The sequence below is a fragment of the Bubalus bubalis genome, chromosome 9 (genome assembly GCF_019923935.1).
Source record: "Bubalus bubalis isolate 160015118507 breed Murrah chromosome 9, NDDB_SH_1, whole genome shotgun sequence".
NCBI classification, from domain to species: Eukaryota; Metazoa; Chordata; class Mammalia; order Artiodactyla; family Bovidae; genus Bubalus; species Bubalus bubalis.
The window spans coordinates 105,317,364-105,334,067 of NC_059165.1; the positions used below are offsets into that span (position 1 = coordinate 105,317,364).

The window sequence follows — 16,704 nt, forward strand, 5'->3', positions numbered from 1 at the left end:
AGTCCTGGAGCAAAATTGGGTCTGCCTGATGCCCCTGGATTTGGGTCCTACAGGGCCATCCCACATCCCATGTATTAATACACCACACAGGCTTCAGGTAATGACTGCTCCAACCCAGGTGTCTCTTCTACCAAAGGAGCTGGCAGAGGGCAGGGGTGCACCCCTCCTCAAGCCCAGGAGAGCGGCAAGAAGGAAGACCAGCTTTCTCTTCCCACCCTCCAGCCAGGGATGGGGGTGCCGAGAGAAGTGAGGTGCCCCTCCCAGCACTGGCTTCTGCTTTCTGGCCCTGCTGTGGTCAAGCCTGAGTCAGCCCCACGCGACCACGCTGTCCGGGTTGGGGGGGAAGCCTGAGAGGGGGAGGGGTGAAGCTTGGGAATGAGGAGGGGTATGGGCCAAGCTAGGAGAGGGGGCCTGGCTGCCCACGCCGGGGCAAGGGATCACCTCCCGTGGGAACACAGGGTAGGGAGGTTGGAGAGTCGGGTCCATGGGCTAGGTCCGGGGTGGGGGCGGGGCAGGACTGCTCTAACGGCCCCCAGAGGAATCCGTGGGCACATAGAGACCTCCTATCTCTCGATCTCTCTGTTTCTCTGTCTCTAAGCCCCGACCTCACCTCTGCTCGAGGTGCTCAGCCTCAGTTTCACAGGGCTGGGCCGGGCTGATTGCGGGGAAGGGTTGGGGGAGACGGAAGGGCAGCGCGTTGTTCAAGAACTGCGGGGCCCAGCACCTGGCGGGGGGTGGGGGCAGGGAATGGGGCTGGGGTGGGGTTGGGATGGGAAGAAAGACCCAGAGAGAAAAGTAGAGATACCCAGAGGCACCAGCCCGGGCCCCCGTGGGGCGTGGGCACCGGGAGGCGGGTTCCGCCTGGGGGCCGGGCCACCGCCGAGTTAAAGGCGGCTTCTTCCCGGGGCCACGGCTCCCCGCCGTCGCGTGTTCGCCGCCGCTGTGATGGCCTCGTCGCCTCTCCTGTTCGTGCTGCTGCTGCTGCTGCCGCCGGAGGTCCCCGCCGCAACGCGGTGGTCCTTGCTGGAAGCACTCCCCGAGGGGGCGGCCCCCTGCCAGGTAGCGTCGGCGACGCGGCGGGCGGGCCAGCCGGGACCCGCGCCCAGGTGGGGGACCGGCCGCTCCTCTCCTCCCACCACCCCCCCGACTTCGACGGGGACCACCGGGGTCCGGAGAGGACGCTACCCGGGGGGAGGGGGGTGGCGAACCCCTCCCCAGCCCCACCCTTCAATCCGGCACTTTAGCCATACTTTCTTTTCCCTTTCGCTTTCCTATCTGAAGTCCGAGTCCCTCAGCTGTCCCCCACCCCATCCTCCCGCAACTCCCTCCTCCCCCCAAGGTGCATTGAGCACCAACTGTGTACATCTGGAGCGAGAATCAGAGTCTCCTCTTTTAGGCCAGGGGAAGGAAGCCCAGACTAGCTGAGCTGCCGGCCCCTGGCCACGGGCATTCATCGAGGGTGCGTTTCGTTCCGGGAAGAGCACGCGTTTTTGTGGGCCGGAGTAAACAGATGCCCCGGAGGCTAAACCACTTGCTCACAGACTCGGCCGCCCGCACCCCTCAGCTGGAGCCGGAAGTCAGCACCTATTAGGCGCCGCCTCTGCAGTAGCCTTGGGAGGAGTTCAGTGGGCTGGTGGAGAGGAAGAGTAAATAAGGAGTCAGTGAGGTGTAGGGCCTTGCTCAGCCCTGGGCCATGGCTCGAGGGGATGAAGTGGCCACAAAGGAGCAGGCGGTGGTGATACACACCACCGGAAGTCAGGGCTGACCCGCAGTGACCCAGGCGGGTGAAGGCCATGACTTCTTCCACCCTGTCTCCCCCTGGGTAAGAAGTTTCATCTCCTGGAGGAAAGCAAGTCTTGTGCCTCCATTAACTGCCTACTGTTTGCAAATCTGTGTCACATCCATCTTGCAATCTGACTGATATTTAGGAAGATTTAGGCTTTCGGTGAAGCCTCAGCATCAGACTCCCACCTGGCAAGGTGGGGAAGGAGTGTGAGATAGAACACCTACTGTCTGCAGCTTCCTTCCTCCGAGAGAGTTTAACTTGACTCACACCCCTTCCTCCTGTGCAGGTCGGTGAGCTGTGCCTGCAGGCATCGCCCCAGAAGCCTGATGTTCCCCTGGTCAACGTGAGCCTCTACTATGAGGCGCTGTGCCCTGGCTGCCGGGAATTCCTGATCCGAGAGCTCTTCCCGACGTGGCTGATGGTGTTGGAAATCCTCAACGTCACCTTAGTGCCTTATGGGAACGCTCAGGTGCCTGGGGACTGGAAAAGGGAGGCACGTGGCCACAGGAAGGAGGTCTGGGGGAGGGGCCAGCCAGCACTCACCTCCTTGTTTTTCAGGAAAGAAACGTCAGCGGCAAGTGGGAGTTCACGTGCCAGCATGGAGAGCGGGAGTGCCTGCTTAACAAAGTGGAGGTGAGCAGCTCCCCTCTCCCCCAGTTCCCAAGGGAGGGGCACAGAGGCTGGGGCGACTGCCCTGATAAGGAAGGTGAAATCATGACTCAGAAGGGATTGCAGACAGCTCTGTCCCTTGCCTCTGTGCCTCCATTTAATCGTGTCTTTGTTCTCCACTTGATTGGTGGACACCTCGTGATTATTCCTGGGGTGGTCCTTGGGGTGGAGGGTGCTCTGAGCCATTCACATCCTTGCCTGCCCGCTTCCACCCCCAGGCCTGCCTACTGGACCAGCTGGAACAGAAAATAGCCATCCTGACCATTGTCTGCCTGGAGGAAATGGATGACATGGAGCAAAACCTGAAGCCGGTGAGTAGCACCCCTCATTCAGCCTGGGTTGGGGGGCCCTGGCCTCCCTGCATCCAGACAGACTCAGGCTCAAGTCCTGGCCCCAACTGCCACTCTCTGTGCAGTCCCAGGAATACAGCCTCCTTTCTCAAAGATTCAGTCTCTGAATGGAGAGAACCAAGATCTTCTGCGGGCCTGCCTGATAGATCAGGGAGGGCTTCCTGGACGAGGTGCCTCTGAGCTGGGCTTGGTTGAACAGGAATATACAAGGATACAGACAGTGATCCTTCTCTGGGGTATGGAGATGACACCTCTGGCCCACCTCCCTCCCTGGAGGATTATGAAAAAGAACTCCCAAAAGGGTGACTCATCTGCCCTGATTGTTTATTTATTCATCAAGCATCTGGGCCACCCAAGAGACCTGAAGCCTCCCTAAGACACCTCCAAGCCCTGCAGAGTCATAGTGTGGCTGGGGGTGTGCAAAGGAGGAGGGAACACTCAGGAGACTCAGAGGAAGGAGGAGGAAAAGTGTTCCCGGCAGAGGGAACAGCGACTACGGATGCTCTGGGGAAAATAAAACACTGCAGGGGTGGGGCTGCAGGTCTGGTCTTCTTGGAGGTCTTCTTCCTGAGCCCCTGCCCTGGGGCCTCCACTCAGGCATGTCTTAAGCACTTGCTGTTTAGGAGCCTTGCTGCATCCCTGGAAACCCGACTGTCTCCTGTCGTCAGTAAGGAGGCAGAAACTGGGCTTGGGGGCGTGGGGGTTGCTAGAAGGAGGACCGTTGGGGAGATAACAGGGAGGAAGCTGAGGCAATGCCCCTGCTGACCAGCTCCCCATCTGCCCTCAGTGCCTGCAGATCTATGCGCCAAAGGTGTCCGCGGATTCCATCATGGAGTGTGCTACAGGAAACCGTGGCATGCAGCTCTTGCACATCAACGCTCAGCTCACGGACGCTCTGCGGCCACCCCATGAATACGTGCCCTGGGTCGTCGTCAATGGGGTAAGAACTCTTGGGGCCCCCCGGCAGGGACTGGGCTGATGGGCATGTGCATTGATCTGGGAGGCAGGAGGCAAGGGCCAGACTGGGGGCCAGTGGAACTTTTAACCCCCTGTCTTGCTTGTTCAGGAACACATGAAAGATGAGGAACATCTCCTACACCTTGTCTGCCGGTTGTACCAGGTAAGCCAGGCAGGGAATGGAGGGATCTGGCTGGGGGGGTAGGGTAGGGTCTCCCTTCAGGACCCCAACTCACAGCCACCTTCTCCAGGGCCAGAAGCCAGATGTCTGCCAACTCACAGCTGAGCTGTCCAAGGAAGTCCACTTCAAGTGACTGACAACCGGTGTCCTGGAAGGGAGCTGGTGCAAGAAGAACGAAATCGCACCTGTCCTTGTTTTTTGATCCCTGACTCAGCAAAGCCACTACTTCTACCTATTCTACGAAGCCCAGACTCAAAATTCTGCCCCAGGATCAAGAATCTTGTCTCACTGTGAATGGTGCTACATCGAAACTCACTTAATAAACACTTTTGGATTTTGTGATTCAGCAAATCTCCTTTTTCCAGATATGCACAATGCTGGGACCCCTGAGAACCTCCCTGTCCTGGGGATGAAGAGCCAGACAGATAGCCCTAGTCCCATGGGGCAGGGATGGGCCAGAGTGGGAGGCACCAGTACTAGAGGAGCCCAGAGGAGAAATGAAGGTTCTTCATAGGAAGGAGGGACATTAGGGCTGGGGTTTTGAAGGGTGACTAGGAGTTCATTAGGCAAAAAATATACCCGTTACATCAACACACATCCCTAGCTACTCTTTTACGCTGCCCCACACTAGGCATCATGGGTTAAGCCAGAAGATGGTAACTGGAATCATGCAAGGCCACAGGTGGGGCAGTGACCTTGTCTGGGGAGTTTGAAAGAATATGTTTACTGGGGAGAAGTCATGGAGTTCCAGGGAAGGGGAACAAGTGTGAAAAGACCCAGACAGCAACAAGATCTGGAGTTAGAGTGCCAGGCTGAGACATCTAAGAACAACAGGCCATGTTACAGGATAACTTTCAAAGAAGGGGAACAAGTCATGGTTCTCACGCTGGTGTAAAATGAATGCATGTTAAAGATTTTCTCTATTTCATGATTTGTGAGGGGCAACTGGTCAGATATTCAAAGAACAAACAGGTTTATAGATCAGGAATATTGAAATGATTGGGCAAACTGACTCACAGGGGCAGAGAAATGATCAGCTTTCCCTTTTTTTGCACCCAGTTTTATGATGTTTTTATAATCTTAATACAGTTGACCCTTGACCAACACAGGCTTGAACTGCATAGATCCACTTCTGCACAGATTTTGTAAAATAATTTTGTTTATTTGTTTTTGGCTGAGCTGGATCTTCGTTGCTGCGCACGCAGCTTCCTCTAGTTGCCGCGAGCTGGGGTCTGCTCTTCACTGCAGTCCATGGGCCTCTCACTGCGGCGGCTTCTCCTGTTGCCGCGCACGGGCTTGAAGGCGTTCAGGCATCATGGCGGCCCACAGACTCGAGAGCACGGGCTTGTCGTGGCGCACGGGCTTAGTTGCTGCTCAGCATGTGGGATCTTAATAGACCAGAGATAGAATCGGTGTCCATACATTGCAAGGCGGACTCTTAATCACTGGACCACCAGGGAAACAGCCTACACAGATTTTTTCCCCCCAATAAATACAGTCCTACATGATCTGCAGTTGGTGTATGTGGTTAGAATGCTTAAAATTTACTTGCTTAGCAACTTTCACATGTAAAAATACAGCGCTCTAAATATAGGCACCATGCTGTGCCTTAGATCCTCAGGGCTTATGGTAAAAGTTTGTACCCTTTGACCAACGTCACCCCATTCCTCACCCCATCCCCTAGCTCCTGAAAACCGGCATTCTTCTGTTTCTGTGAGTTGGGCTATTTTAACTTCCACACATAAGTGAAATCACGCAGATTTTAATCGTTCTCTGTCTGGCTAATTTCTCTTAGCATGACACCTACCAGCTTCATCCACGGTGCCACAGATGGCAGGATTTCCTTCTGTTTTTTTATGACTAAATAATATTTGAGCTGTCCCTTTTGTTAAAAATAATCTCAAAGAAAGACCTTCCTTGCCAGGTCTCATCGAATTTGCCCTGATTATTTTACATGGGTACAGCAAGAGTTCAGCTTGCTTTACTGGAAGTTTCCATAAGGAATCTCAAAGTGGACTTCCAAAAGCCTCTATCCTTTGCTAACTGAAGATACGAGCCTGAGCTTCACCTGCTATATCTATGCCTTTTGGTGAATTTGACTCTTCTTTGATGTCCCCGAAATCTGCAAAGGTTGGCCTGGCTGGATCTGTAAGGCTTACCCTGCAAGCTAGGGACAAGCCAGCTTTCCTGAGAGGGTTTTGTAGCACTTCTGCCAAAAGTCCAACTTAGTCTCTTGACACTGGTTGATGAAATCCTATCTGGGGATGGTCTCTGTTCCAGAAAGTGGAGCTTAATTCCACCCCCTCACCCCAACCCTGAGAGTGGGCTGGATTCAGGGACTCAATTCCAAAGAAGGGAAAGTGAGATATGGTAACTCAATAGTGGAGCAGAAACAGCTGGCAGACAGCCCCTGAACCACGTGGTCCAGGTGAGGGTCACATGCTTCAGGCGAGCGTCACCAGGAGTAAGTCATGCAGTATCATGCGCTTTCTCACGGACACCTTTGTGAACCCCAATCTAACCACGAGAAAACAGCACCTGACCCCAGATGGAGGGACATTCTACCAAGTGCCCCACTGGTCCTCTTCAAAGGTGTCATGGTCATAAAAAGCAAGAAAAAACCCTGAAGGACAAGAAAAAAACCAGAAAGATCAGAGACCAGAGGAGCCTAAGGAGAGGGATAGCTAAATGCAATATGGTGGGATCATGGCCAAGTTTACATTTGAACAAATAACTGGAATTAGGACTGATAAGTCTGTCCTGTGGTTCCCTGATATCAGTAAATGCCCCTTCAGGAATCTGCCACATAGAAATTTTTCACAGAGCTAAAAAACGACAACCTGCTAGTGAATATACCAAAAAAGAGGCCGACTCCCAGATATAGAGAACAAAATAGTGATTACCAGTGGAGAGGGGTGGAGGGGCAATATAGAGGTAAGGGATTAAGAGGTACAGACCATCAGGCATAAAATATGCTACAAAGGGGCTTCCCTGGTGGCTCAGTGGGTAAAGAATCTGCCTGCAGTGCAGGAGATGGAAGCAGATGAAAGTTCAATCCCAGGGCTGGGAAGATCCCCTGGAGGAGGGTATGGCAACCCACTGCAGTATTCTTGCCTGGAGAATCCCATGGACAGAGGAGCCTGGTGGGTTACAGTCCTAGGGTCTCAAAGAGTCGGACACTACTGAAGTGACTGAACACACACACACACACACACACACACTCACACGCTACAAGGATGGGCTTCCCTGGTGGCTCACACGGTAAAGAACCTGATTACAATGCGGGAGATCACGATTTGAATCCCCCAGCCAGAAAGATTCCCTGGAGAAGGGAATGCTTTCTCACCCCAGTATTCTTGCCTGGAGAATTCCATGTTGCCGTCAGACATGACTGAGCGACCAACACACATATGCTACAAGGATACATTGTATATCACGGAAACTATAGCCAATGTTTTGTAATAACTACAAATGGAGTGTAACCTTTAAAAATTGTGAATCTTTATATTGTACAACTAATTTATATACTAGGATATATCAACTATACATCAATGAAGAAAAAGAAATATGTCACAAGGAGGGCACTAGCCAAGCTTCTTTTTAATTAACTGACTAGAGTAATTATGACTACAAAATCCCTTCTAAAAATTAACACAGCATTGTAAAGCAACCATACTTGAGTAAAATGAAATTTTTTACAAATTCCTTCTAAAATACAACATCACATCATATTCGCCATTTTATCATATTCACGAGTTCTACCTACACTTAAGGAGAATGTACAGATATAAATCTGAGGCAGAAATCTTGGGACCATATCTTAGAATGCTGCCTCTCACACTTCCTGATATAGAAAAATATACTCACAGTGAGAAGTAAAGGCCTCTGAATTACAGACATGACTGAGCGACTTCACTTTCACTTTTCACTTTCCTGCATTGGAGAAGGAAATGGCAACCCACTCCAGTGTTCTTGCCTGGAGAACCCAGGGACGGGGGAGCCTGGTGGGCTGCCGTCTATGGGGTCGCCTAGAGTCGGACACGACTGAAGCGACTTAGCAGCAGCAGGCAGGCAGATGGTGGCTCATTCAGTAAAGAATCACCTGCAATGCAGGAGACCTGGGTTTGATCCCTGGGTCAGGAAGATCCCCTGGAGAAGGAAATGGCAAACCACTCCAGTATTCTTGCCTGGAAAATTCCATGGACAGAGGAGCCTGGTGGGCAACAGTCCATGGGGTCTCAAAGAGTCAGACACAACTGAGCCACTAAGCCATCACCAGGCATGCAGACAGAGTTTATAGCTCCATAAAGTTCAGCTGTGGCTCAAGAGGAAACAGCATAGGGGAAGTAAAATTCAGAATTCGATTTTGGGAAGCTTGTCCAAAACATGAAAGGTTTGAACACTTGGTTAAAAAATTCATAGATTACTATGCAACCATTCTTCAGTTCAGTTCAGTTGCTCAGTCGTGTCCGACTCTTTGCGACCCCATGAATCGCACCATGCCAGACCTCCCTGTCCATCACCAACTCCCGAAGTTCACTCACACTCACGTCCATTGAATCGGTGATGCCATCCAGCCATCTCATCCTCTGTCGTCCCGTTTTCCTCCTGCCCCCAATCCCTCTGAGCATCAGAGTCTTTTCCAATGAGTCAACTCTTCGCATGAGGTGGCCAAAGTACTGGAGTTTCAGCTTTAGCATCATTCCTTCCAAAGAAATCCCAGGGCTGATCTCCTTCAGAATGGACTGGTTGGATCTCCTTGCAGTCCAAGGGACTCTCAAGAGTCTTCTCCAACACCACAGTTCATTAGTAACTCTAATTTCCAATGAAAACTAGGAAGCAAGCAATTGTAAACTGTCTGTGGCCATACCAACATTTATACTAATGTCTATACCAGTATTCTGCAGTAGACTCACAAAATTATGAATATATCATTTAATAATCTGTAGAGGCATATGCTTCCTTCTAATACAATTTTTTGATGTGGCAAAGGACACATTAGTAGTCTAAACATCATTAGTGCCTCTGTAAAAATTAAGAAGCCAAAGAGATAAGCTTATGTTTATTAATTAATATTGTAGTATTTTCCCTTATTTGAAAATGATCTACATATTCAATGATCCATCATTTCTTAACTTAGTGTAACTCCAAGGTTTCAAGCTTCCATAATGATTCTGGAAGTTATTTTTAAGCACACATATTGTAACACATAATTATTGTTGAAAAGCTCACTTATAAACGTGTATCTCATTTATATGTATTACTTGTTTTCTAACAATTATACTTAGATTACTCGTGAAATTTTCATGAGTCGTTAAATAGCTAGCCATGACCTTACTCTATTTTTCTTGTTGATAAATCAGGCAAGTGTCAAAAATCACAGAAGCAAAGAATATAAAAAGTTAAATATATGACTTCTTTTATATAATTTTTTAATCAATCGATTATTTTTGGATCTGCAGGATATTTGTTGCTGTGCACAGGCTGTCTTTAGTTGTGGTGAGCGGGGGCTACTCTTTGCTGCCATCCCCAGGTTTCTTATCGCGGTGGCTTCTCTTGTTGCAGAGCACGGGCTCTAGAACGCTGGCTCAGTTGTGGCACACAGGCTGAGTTGCTCCCCAGCAAGAGCGATCTCCCTGGACCAGGGATCGAACCCGTGTCCCCTGCGGTGGCACGTGGATTCTTATTCACTGTGCCGCCAGGGAAGTCCAGACTTCTGTTATTTTAAAGTTTACTGTTGATATATGTCAAGCAACTCACTTTTATCATTTGTTTTGTCCCTAAGTTGAGTTCATGGTTTTAAAATCTTAAACATTTAGCCGAGACAGCTAAATTTGTTTGTTTGACTAATCAATGTAAGTACCTTTTTTAAAGCCAACTGAATAGAGCTCTTTTACAAGTTAATTTTTAGAAATACTTCCTAGAGGTAAAAAAGAAAATATTACATACATGTAACAGTGTCAGGAAATGTTTAACAGGAGGATTCCTGTGTGCTGTTTTCTGTCTCTCATAAATCCTTGTTCCTTATCAGCTCCTGATAACGGGAACGAGTGGAGTGGCACGCTGCTCCCAGGAATGAGGTCATGAGATAAAACACATTTGTGGATTTCCTTCAGTAAACATTCTCCTTATGACAAAACTGCTTGTTCACGACTCTCTTTCTTGACATATAGATTGTCTTCTGACCTTATGACCATTGCTAATTCCTTGTTTCCTTGATAACGGTTGTTGTACGTTTGGTTTTCTGATCTTTATCATTGTTTAAAGAAATTCCTTGTATACCAGCCTATATATACTCACAGAAAGATCATTGAAGCACCCTTGCTCCACCAGAGACTTGGGTCCCCGTGTCTTTCTTTCTCTCTCCCTCTCTCTCTCTCTCTCTCTCTGTCCCTCTGGCTAATTCTCTGGAGTGTGGAAACCCACTGAGCTCACTCTCCTGCCCGGGCTTTCAAGACCTCCTCGAGAGGACACCCTGTGCCTTCGTAAGCGGTGCAAGCCCTGTTCTAGGGTTTTATTGGTTTTCTGCGTAAACCAGGAAATACTAGCTTCTTTCTCTCTTTCACTTTTATCGTCGACTCTGGACCACCAAGTTCCAGTCCATTAAAGGACGCAACAACATGGATACACAGGCAATCATAGAGACAAAAGCAAACAGAGAGTTTGTAGCTTTTATTTTTAAAGTTTAGCCATGAAACAAGTACAAGAATTTTAAACTCATTATTTAAGAAAAAATAATTGGATGCAAATTGTGTTTCTGGCAGATGGAATAAGTTAACTAGTATTTGTGAAGAAGGCTTTTTGAAAATAATTTTATTTATTTATTTATAGCCATGCTGAATCTTTGTTGCTGCAAGGGCTTTTCTCTAGTTGCAGAGAGCAGTGGCTACTCTCTAGTTGATTCTCTAGTAGATTCACAAGCTTCTCATTGTGGAGAAGTTCTGGACATGGGCTTAGTTGCTCCAAGGCACTTGGGATCTTCTTCAATCACGGATTCAACTCATGTCTCCTGCGTTGTCAGAGGGATTCTTTACCATTGAGCCACGAGGGAAGCCCTTGAAAAAAGGCTTTTAAAACTTTTTTGCTTGCCAGTATGTTTCCAAATAGCCCTCTGATATATAATTCCATTTTAGCTTAGGAGAGAAGGCCTTGATTATCCTTCCAATCAGACTCTGAATATATCTCCAATTAAGCCAATTTCTCCAAATAAGCCATGCTGCTGCTGCTGCTGCTAAGTCACTTCAGTCATATCTGACTCTGTGCGACCCCAGAGATGGCAGCCCACCAGGCCCCCCCGTCCCTGGGATTCTCCAGGCAAGAACACTGGAGTGGGTTGCCATTTCCTTCTCCAATGCATGAAAGTGAAAAGTGAAAGTGAAGTCGCTCAGTCGTGTCCGACTCCTAGCGACCCCATGGACTGCAGCCTACCAGGCTCCTCCGTCCGTGGGATTTTCCAGGCAAGAGGACTGGAGTGGGGTGCCATTGCCTTCTCCACCAAATAAGCCATAGACTTCCTTAAAAAAAAAAAAAAATCCTTTCAATATCTGGTTTCAGCTCAAACAGTAAAATTTCCCAACAGTACTGAACTCATTTTTTTCCTACTATTTTTAAACCAAAAGCATACTTATTTCAAGTGATTCAAAATCAGTCAGTCTCCTGTGACTAAACCATGGGTGCATGAAGTGAAGTGAAAGTGTTAGTTGCTCAGTCGAGTAACCCCACCAGGATTCTTAATCCATGGAATTCTCCAGGACAGAATACTGGAATGGGTAGCTATTTCTTTCTCCAGGGAATCTTCCTGACCCAGGTCTCCCACATTTCAGGCAGATTCTTTCTTATCTGAGCCACCAGAGAAGCCCTCTCATGGATGCATGAGATTTTCCCAAAGAGTGCAAAAAATGGCACCCTCTCAAATCCAGCAAGTATGCTAAATCGTGTCCCGCTCTTTGGGACCCATGGACTGTAGCCCACCAGGCTCCTCTGTCCAGGGGATTCTCTAGGCAAGAATACTGGAGTGCATTGCCATGCCCTCCTCCAGGCAATCTTCCCGACCCAGGGATCAAACCCACATCTCTGCTGTTTCCTGCATTGGCAGGTGGGTGCCACCTGGGAAGCCCCTTCAAGATCCAGAGCCTCTCTCAAAGATGACCAAAAGAGAGAAAGACTTGGACAATTTCCCTCAGAGGCTCAGTGGTCGGTAGGACCCTATCCACAAATGGGGTGCAAAATACATTTGTGTGTGGCTATCAGCATATTCTCAAGGTTCTCACCTGAGGGTCTGACACTCAGGACCAAACATGCCGGCATGTCCCGGCAGACAGAAAGCCAAGCCAAGCTCTCAGCACACAATAGGAAACATAGAGGAAATAGCTGTCCCTGGGAGGGAAAGGGTTGACAAGTGGGTACCCCACACAAAATTTACAAGAGTTCTGGGAATTTCCTCGTGATCTAGTGGTTAGGACTCAGAGCTTCCACTACCGGGGGCACAGGTTCCATCCTTGGTCAAGGAACTAAGATCCTGCTTTCCTTACAGCACGGCCAAAAAAAGAAAAAAAGCTCACAAGAGTTAACTACCCAAAGAACTAATCCTTTCAAATGCTTTTCTCTGGCCAATCCACCCGGAAAGAAAAAGATAAAGAGAAATTGTTTACCATCCTCTCTCTGCGAGGTACCACAGACAGCAATCAGGGAGACAGATATGGTAAGGATTCTAGCTTCTGCTCCAGCCTGGTCCTTGGATCTCTAAGTTGCAGACCCAGAAGTCAATTGCATCCCTGCCAATGCTAGCCCATTCTTGTCTCCAGAACCATAGTGGATGTAGAATTTTCCTCACCTTCTAGGGTCTCCAACTGAAACTGACATACAAGACAGATTAACAGGGGCGAAAGCACACAAAATTTATGTGTATGTGGGAAACTTTGCCAAAAAAAAAGAAGAAAATGAAGACCAAAAGACTTGTTATTTACTAGGTGGAACAGAGGAGCAACTACAGAAAAGCTATTGAAATACCTGGGGAGACAAGGAGGATAAGTTATTTCAAAAGACCTGTTAGTACGGATTGTCCTCATGGAAAAAAATCTTTTGAGAAAAATCTGACTCTGTCTCTGAGGATAAAAGGTTTCTTCCTCCCAGTATAGGGAAGAAAACTTTCCCATGGGAAGTTTATTTCTTGCTTTCAGGAATAAAAAGGAAGTTCCCAGAGCCCTTCTTGCATCTTGCTGTTATACTAATGCCTTGAACTCAAAATAATCAGTCTGCTAGAGTAGCATATTGGTGGAGGGGTGGCATGTTCTGAATTCTTTCAACAGAAACACTCAATATCACGTCCAGACATCAAAAGCTGTTCCTCGATGGGCGCTAAATTCTTTTGACATTTTGACCTTTAAGAAAAAACTTTGTCTACACCATGTGGATTCTTGGTTCCCTGACCAGGGATCAAACTCAACCCCCCTGGAGTGGAAGTATGGAATCTTAACCACTGGATAGCCAAAGAAGTCCCTAACTAGTCCCTGGGCACTAAATCCGGAATAGACCTTCCATTTCTTTTCAACCAGAAATCAGTAATCCATTGATAGGGAATGCCAAATGGTCATATAAAGCCAAATTCCCAGTCCCTAATGACATCGTGTGGGAGAAGGCAATGGCACCCCACTCCAGTACTGTTGCCCGGAAAATCCCATGGATGGAGGAGCCTGGTTGGCTGCAGTCCATGGGGTCACTAAGAGTCAGACATGATTGAGCGACTTCACTTTCACTTTCCCCTTTCATGCATTGGAGAAGGAAATGGCAACCCATTCCAGTGTTATTGCCTGGAGAATCCCATGGACGGAGAAGCCTGGTAGGCTGCAGTCCATGGGGTCGCACTGAGTCAGACATGACTGAAGCAACTTAGCAGCAGCAGCAGCAATGACATTGTGTGTGTGCGTGCTAAGTCGTTTCAGTTGTGTCCGACTCTTTGAGACTCTATGGACTGTAGCCTGCTAAGCTCCTCTGTTTATGGGATTCTCCAGGCAAGAATGCTGGATTGGGTTGCCATGCCCTCCTTCAGGGGGTCTTCCCTACCCAGGGATTGAACCCATGTTTCTGGTGTCTCCTGCATTGGCAGGTGGGCTCTTTACCACTAGCATCACCTGGGAAGCCCTGCCAATGACATCATCCATCAGCTCAGACTGTGGGCTTCCCTGGTGGCTCAGATGGTAAGGAATCTGCCTGTAATGTGGGAGACCAGGGTTTGATCTCCGGGTTTGGAAGATCCCCTGTTAAAAGGAACAGCTTACCCACTCCAATATTCTGGCTTGGAGAATTCCATGGACAGAGGAGCCTGGCAGGCTATAGTCCATGGGGTCGCAAAGAGTCGGACACCACTGAGCAACTTTCACTTTCAGCTCAGACTAGGACTTGAACCCATGGGGTTGGGACTGGAACACAGCCAAAACCCAGTCTTCCAACTGAGATCACAACACCTGGTTTCAGGACCTAATGAAGCTCAGGTTCTTGATGTCTCATCGCAGAAAGAATTCAGTGAGAGACAAAGTGATAGGTAAGAAGTGGATTTGTTTAGAAAGACATCCCACAGACAAGCGTGTGGGCTGTCACAGAGGGCGAGTGTGGCCTCAAAATGTGGTGTGGTTAGCTTTTATGGGCTGGGTAATTACATCAGTTAATGAGCAGGTTATTCCAACTATTTGGGAAGGGGCAGAGATTTCCAAGAATTGGGCCGCCACATTCTGATCTTTAATGATCAGCCTGGGAACTGTCATGGCATGTGCGAGTGTGTGACTTAGCTTGTTGATGTGTTACAGTGAGCGTATACTGAGGCTCAAGGTCTAGTGGAAGGTGGCTTGTCCACCGTCTTGAACCCATTTGGTTCTTATCAGTTTATTTTGTGTCCTTGGGCTATGTCATTCTTTCAAAAATTGTGCCCTGTCTCCTCCCGTCCTGTTTTGTTCTCCCCTCAGATATTTTACTCCCATGTTCTTATGAGAAGCAGAAGGACAACGGTGGTATCTTCTGTAACTGCTTCAAGGCTGAATAGGGGTGTGGACCCTCCTGTCAGTGAGTAAAAATCTCCAGATACCTGACCTAGGGGCCCCGGTTCAGGACAGCTCCTTGTTTTAATCTGTATGGGCTGGAACCCCCACATAGCCAGCATCTTCATGTGGAACTGATGCCACTGTGTCACACACACAAAAAACCCGGGCTCTGTTCACCGATGCCGAATATGAATATGGAGACAAGAGTTTTAGAGGAGTAGAATGGAGTAGGTTTATTACTTTGCAAGGCAAAGGGGGACCACAGCAAGCTAATGCTTTCAAGACCATGCCCCACCTCCTGGGAAGTTAGAAAAGGCCTTCAAGTTTTAGGATGAAAAATAAGGCTGAAGATAAGTATCAGAGTTGCTGTGGTCTTACATTCTTCTCCTCCTCCTGGGGCCACTAAGATCATGAGGCATCATGTGATTCCAAGACAGGTTCTGGTAGTCTTAGAGGTCATCCTCCTGTAACATTCTTTCTGGAATGAAGAATGCTCCCAGAGGAAAGGACTGTTAGGGAGTGCTGTCTTGGGAGGATACACATCAAGTGTAGCTAGATGGCAATCATTTTCAGAGTGCAGTTAAGCAAGAAAGAGAGGGAGAACAGACATCTGTAGGTTAAATGGGTGGAGAGAAGAAGGACTGGATAAGTGCTAACATAACAGGGTCCCGCAATAAGTATTGGCTACAGCAAACACTTCCTTAGCCTTCTAAGAATCTTCTGGGTGATGAAGTACTTTTTGTAACAGCACCAGAGTACAAAAATATCTATAAATGACAAAAGACTCAAAAGGCATAGTTAAATATCTGATTACAGTATACTTGTAAAGAATCCGCCTGCAATGTGAGAGACCTGTGTTCGATCCCTGGGTTGGGAAGATACCCTGGAGAAGGGCATGGCAACCCTCTCCAGTATTCTTGCCTGGAGAATCCTTATGGACAGAGGAGCCTGGTGGGCTACAGTGCATGGGGTTGCAAAGAGTCAGACAAGACTGAGCGACTAAGCATGCAACCCACTGTGTAACTGATAAAAAAAAATCTTGGTTACAATAACCATTTCCATTACATGACATTACAATAATATTTAACATAACATACCAAATATGTGTGTGTTAAATATTTCTCTTTCAGAGACCCTCCAAAGCTGGAAATCAGAACTTTAATTAAAATTAATTAAAATTTGGTATTCCAGATGTTTGTCAAAAAGTTTTAAAACTTGTCAAATAAGACTATAGGTCACTGTCAAACAACACTTATTCCTTAACCAAAGTTACAAAAGATCTCACAAGCACATACAAATCAATTAAAGGCCAAGAAACTCACACAATCTGTTGTGAAAAGCAGCATTTCAAGAATACTTTGGAGGGAGAATCCAAATCCAGTCTTGTCCTAGCCCATTCCCAACAAAATCCATTTGCCCAACTAAATTTAATCCAGTCTTAGAAAATCCTGATCATGCATAATTCTTTTCAGTATTTTTTCATTCCTCACACCTTTTTTTTTTTTTACTAAAAACACGTATCTGATTTTTCTTAAAAGTTTTTTCCATGTTACTATTCTTGCTGACAAATGTTCGATAGATACAATTAGATCTAGTAAACCTAGGTACAACAGAAGTATTATACTTAACATCGATGACTCTAAAGACATGTCTGTATTAATCAACCAACAAGTTTAAGCCACCTTCAATACCAGATATCAGTTTTACCCTGAATACTTTCCAGATAAC

The 16,704-nt window shown here is 47.8% G+C and overlaps 1 protein-coding gene across 1 annotated transcript; it reads left to right on the forward strand.

The window, feature by feature from the left end:
* Positions 1–869: 869 nt before the first annotated feature.
* Positions 870–4,289, forward strand: IFI30 (IFI30 lysosomal thiol reductase). Its single transcript, XM_006057941.4, has 7 exons — positions 870–1,059; positions 2,073–2,255; positions 2,345–2,419; positions 2,674–2,766; positions 3,593–3,745; positions 3,872–3,925; positions 4,014–4,289. Exons 1-7 carry the CDS (start codon positions 946–948, stop codon positions 4,074–4,076), a joined length of 735 nt encoding a protein of 244 aa, XP_006058003.3. The 5' UTR covers positions 870–945; the 3' UTR covers positions 4,077–4,289.
* Positions 4,290–16,704: the final 12,415 nt, after the last annotated feature.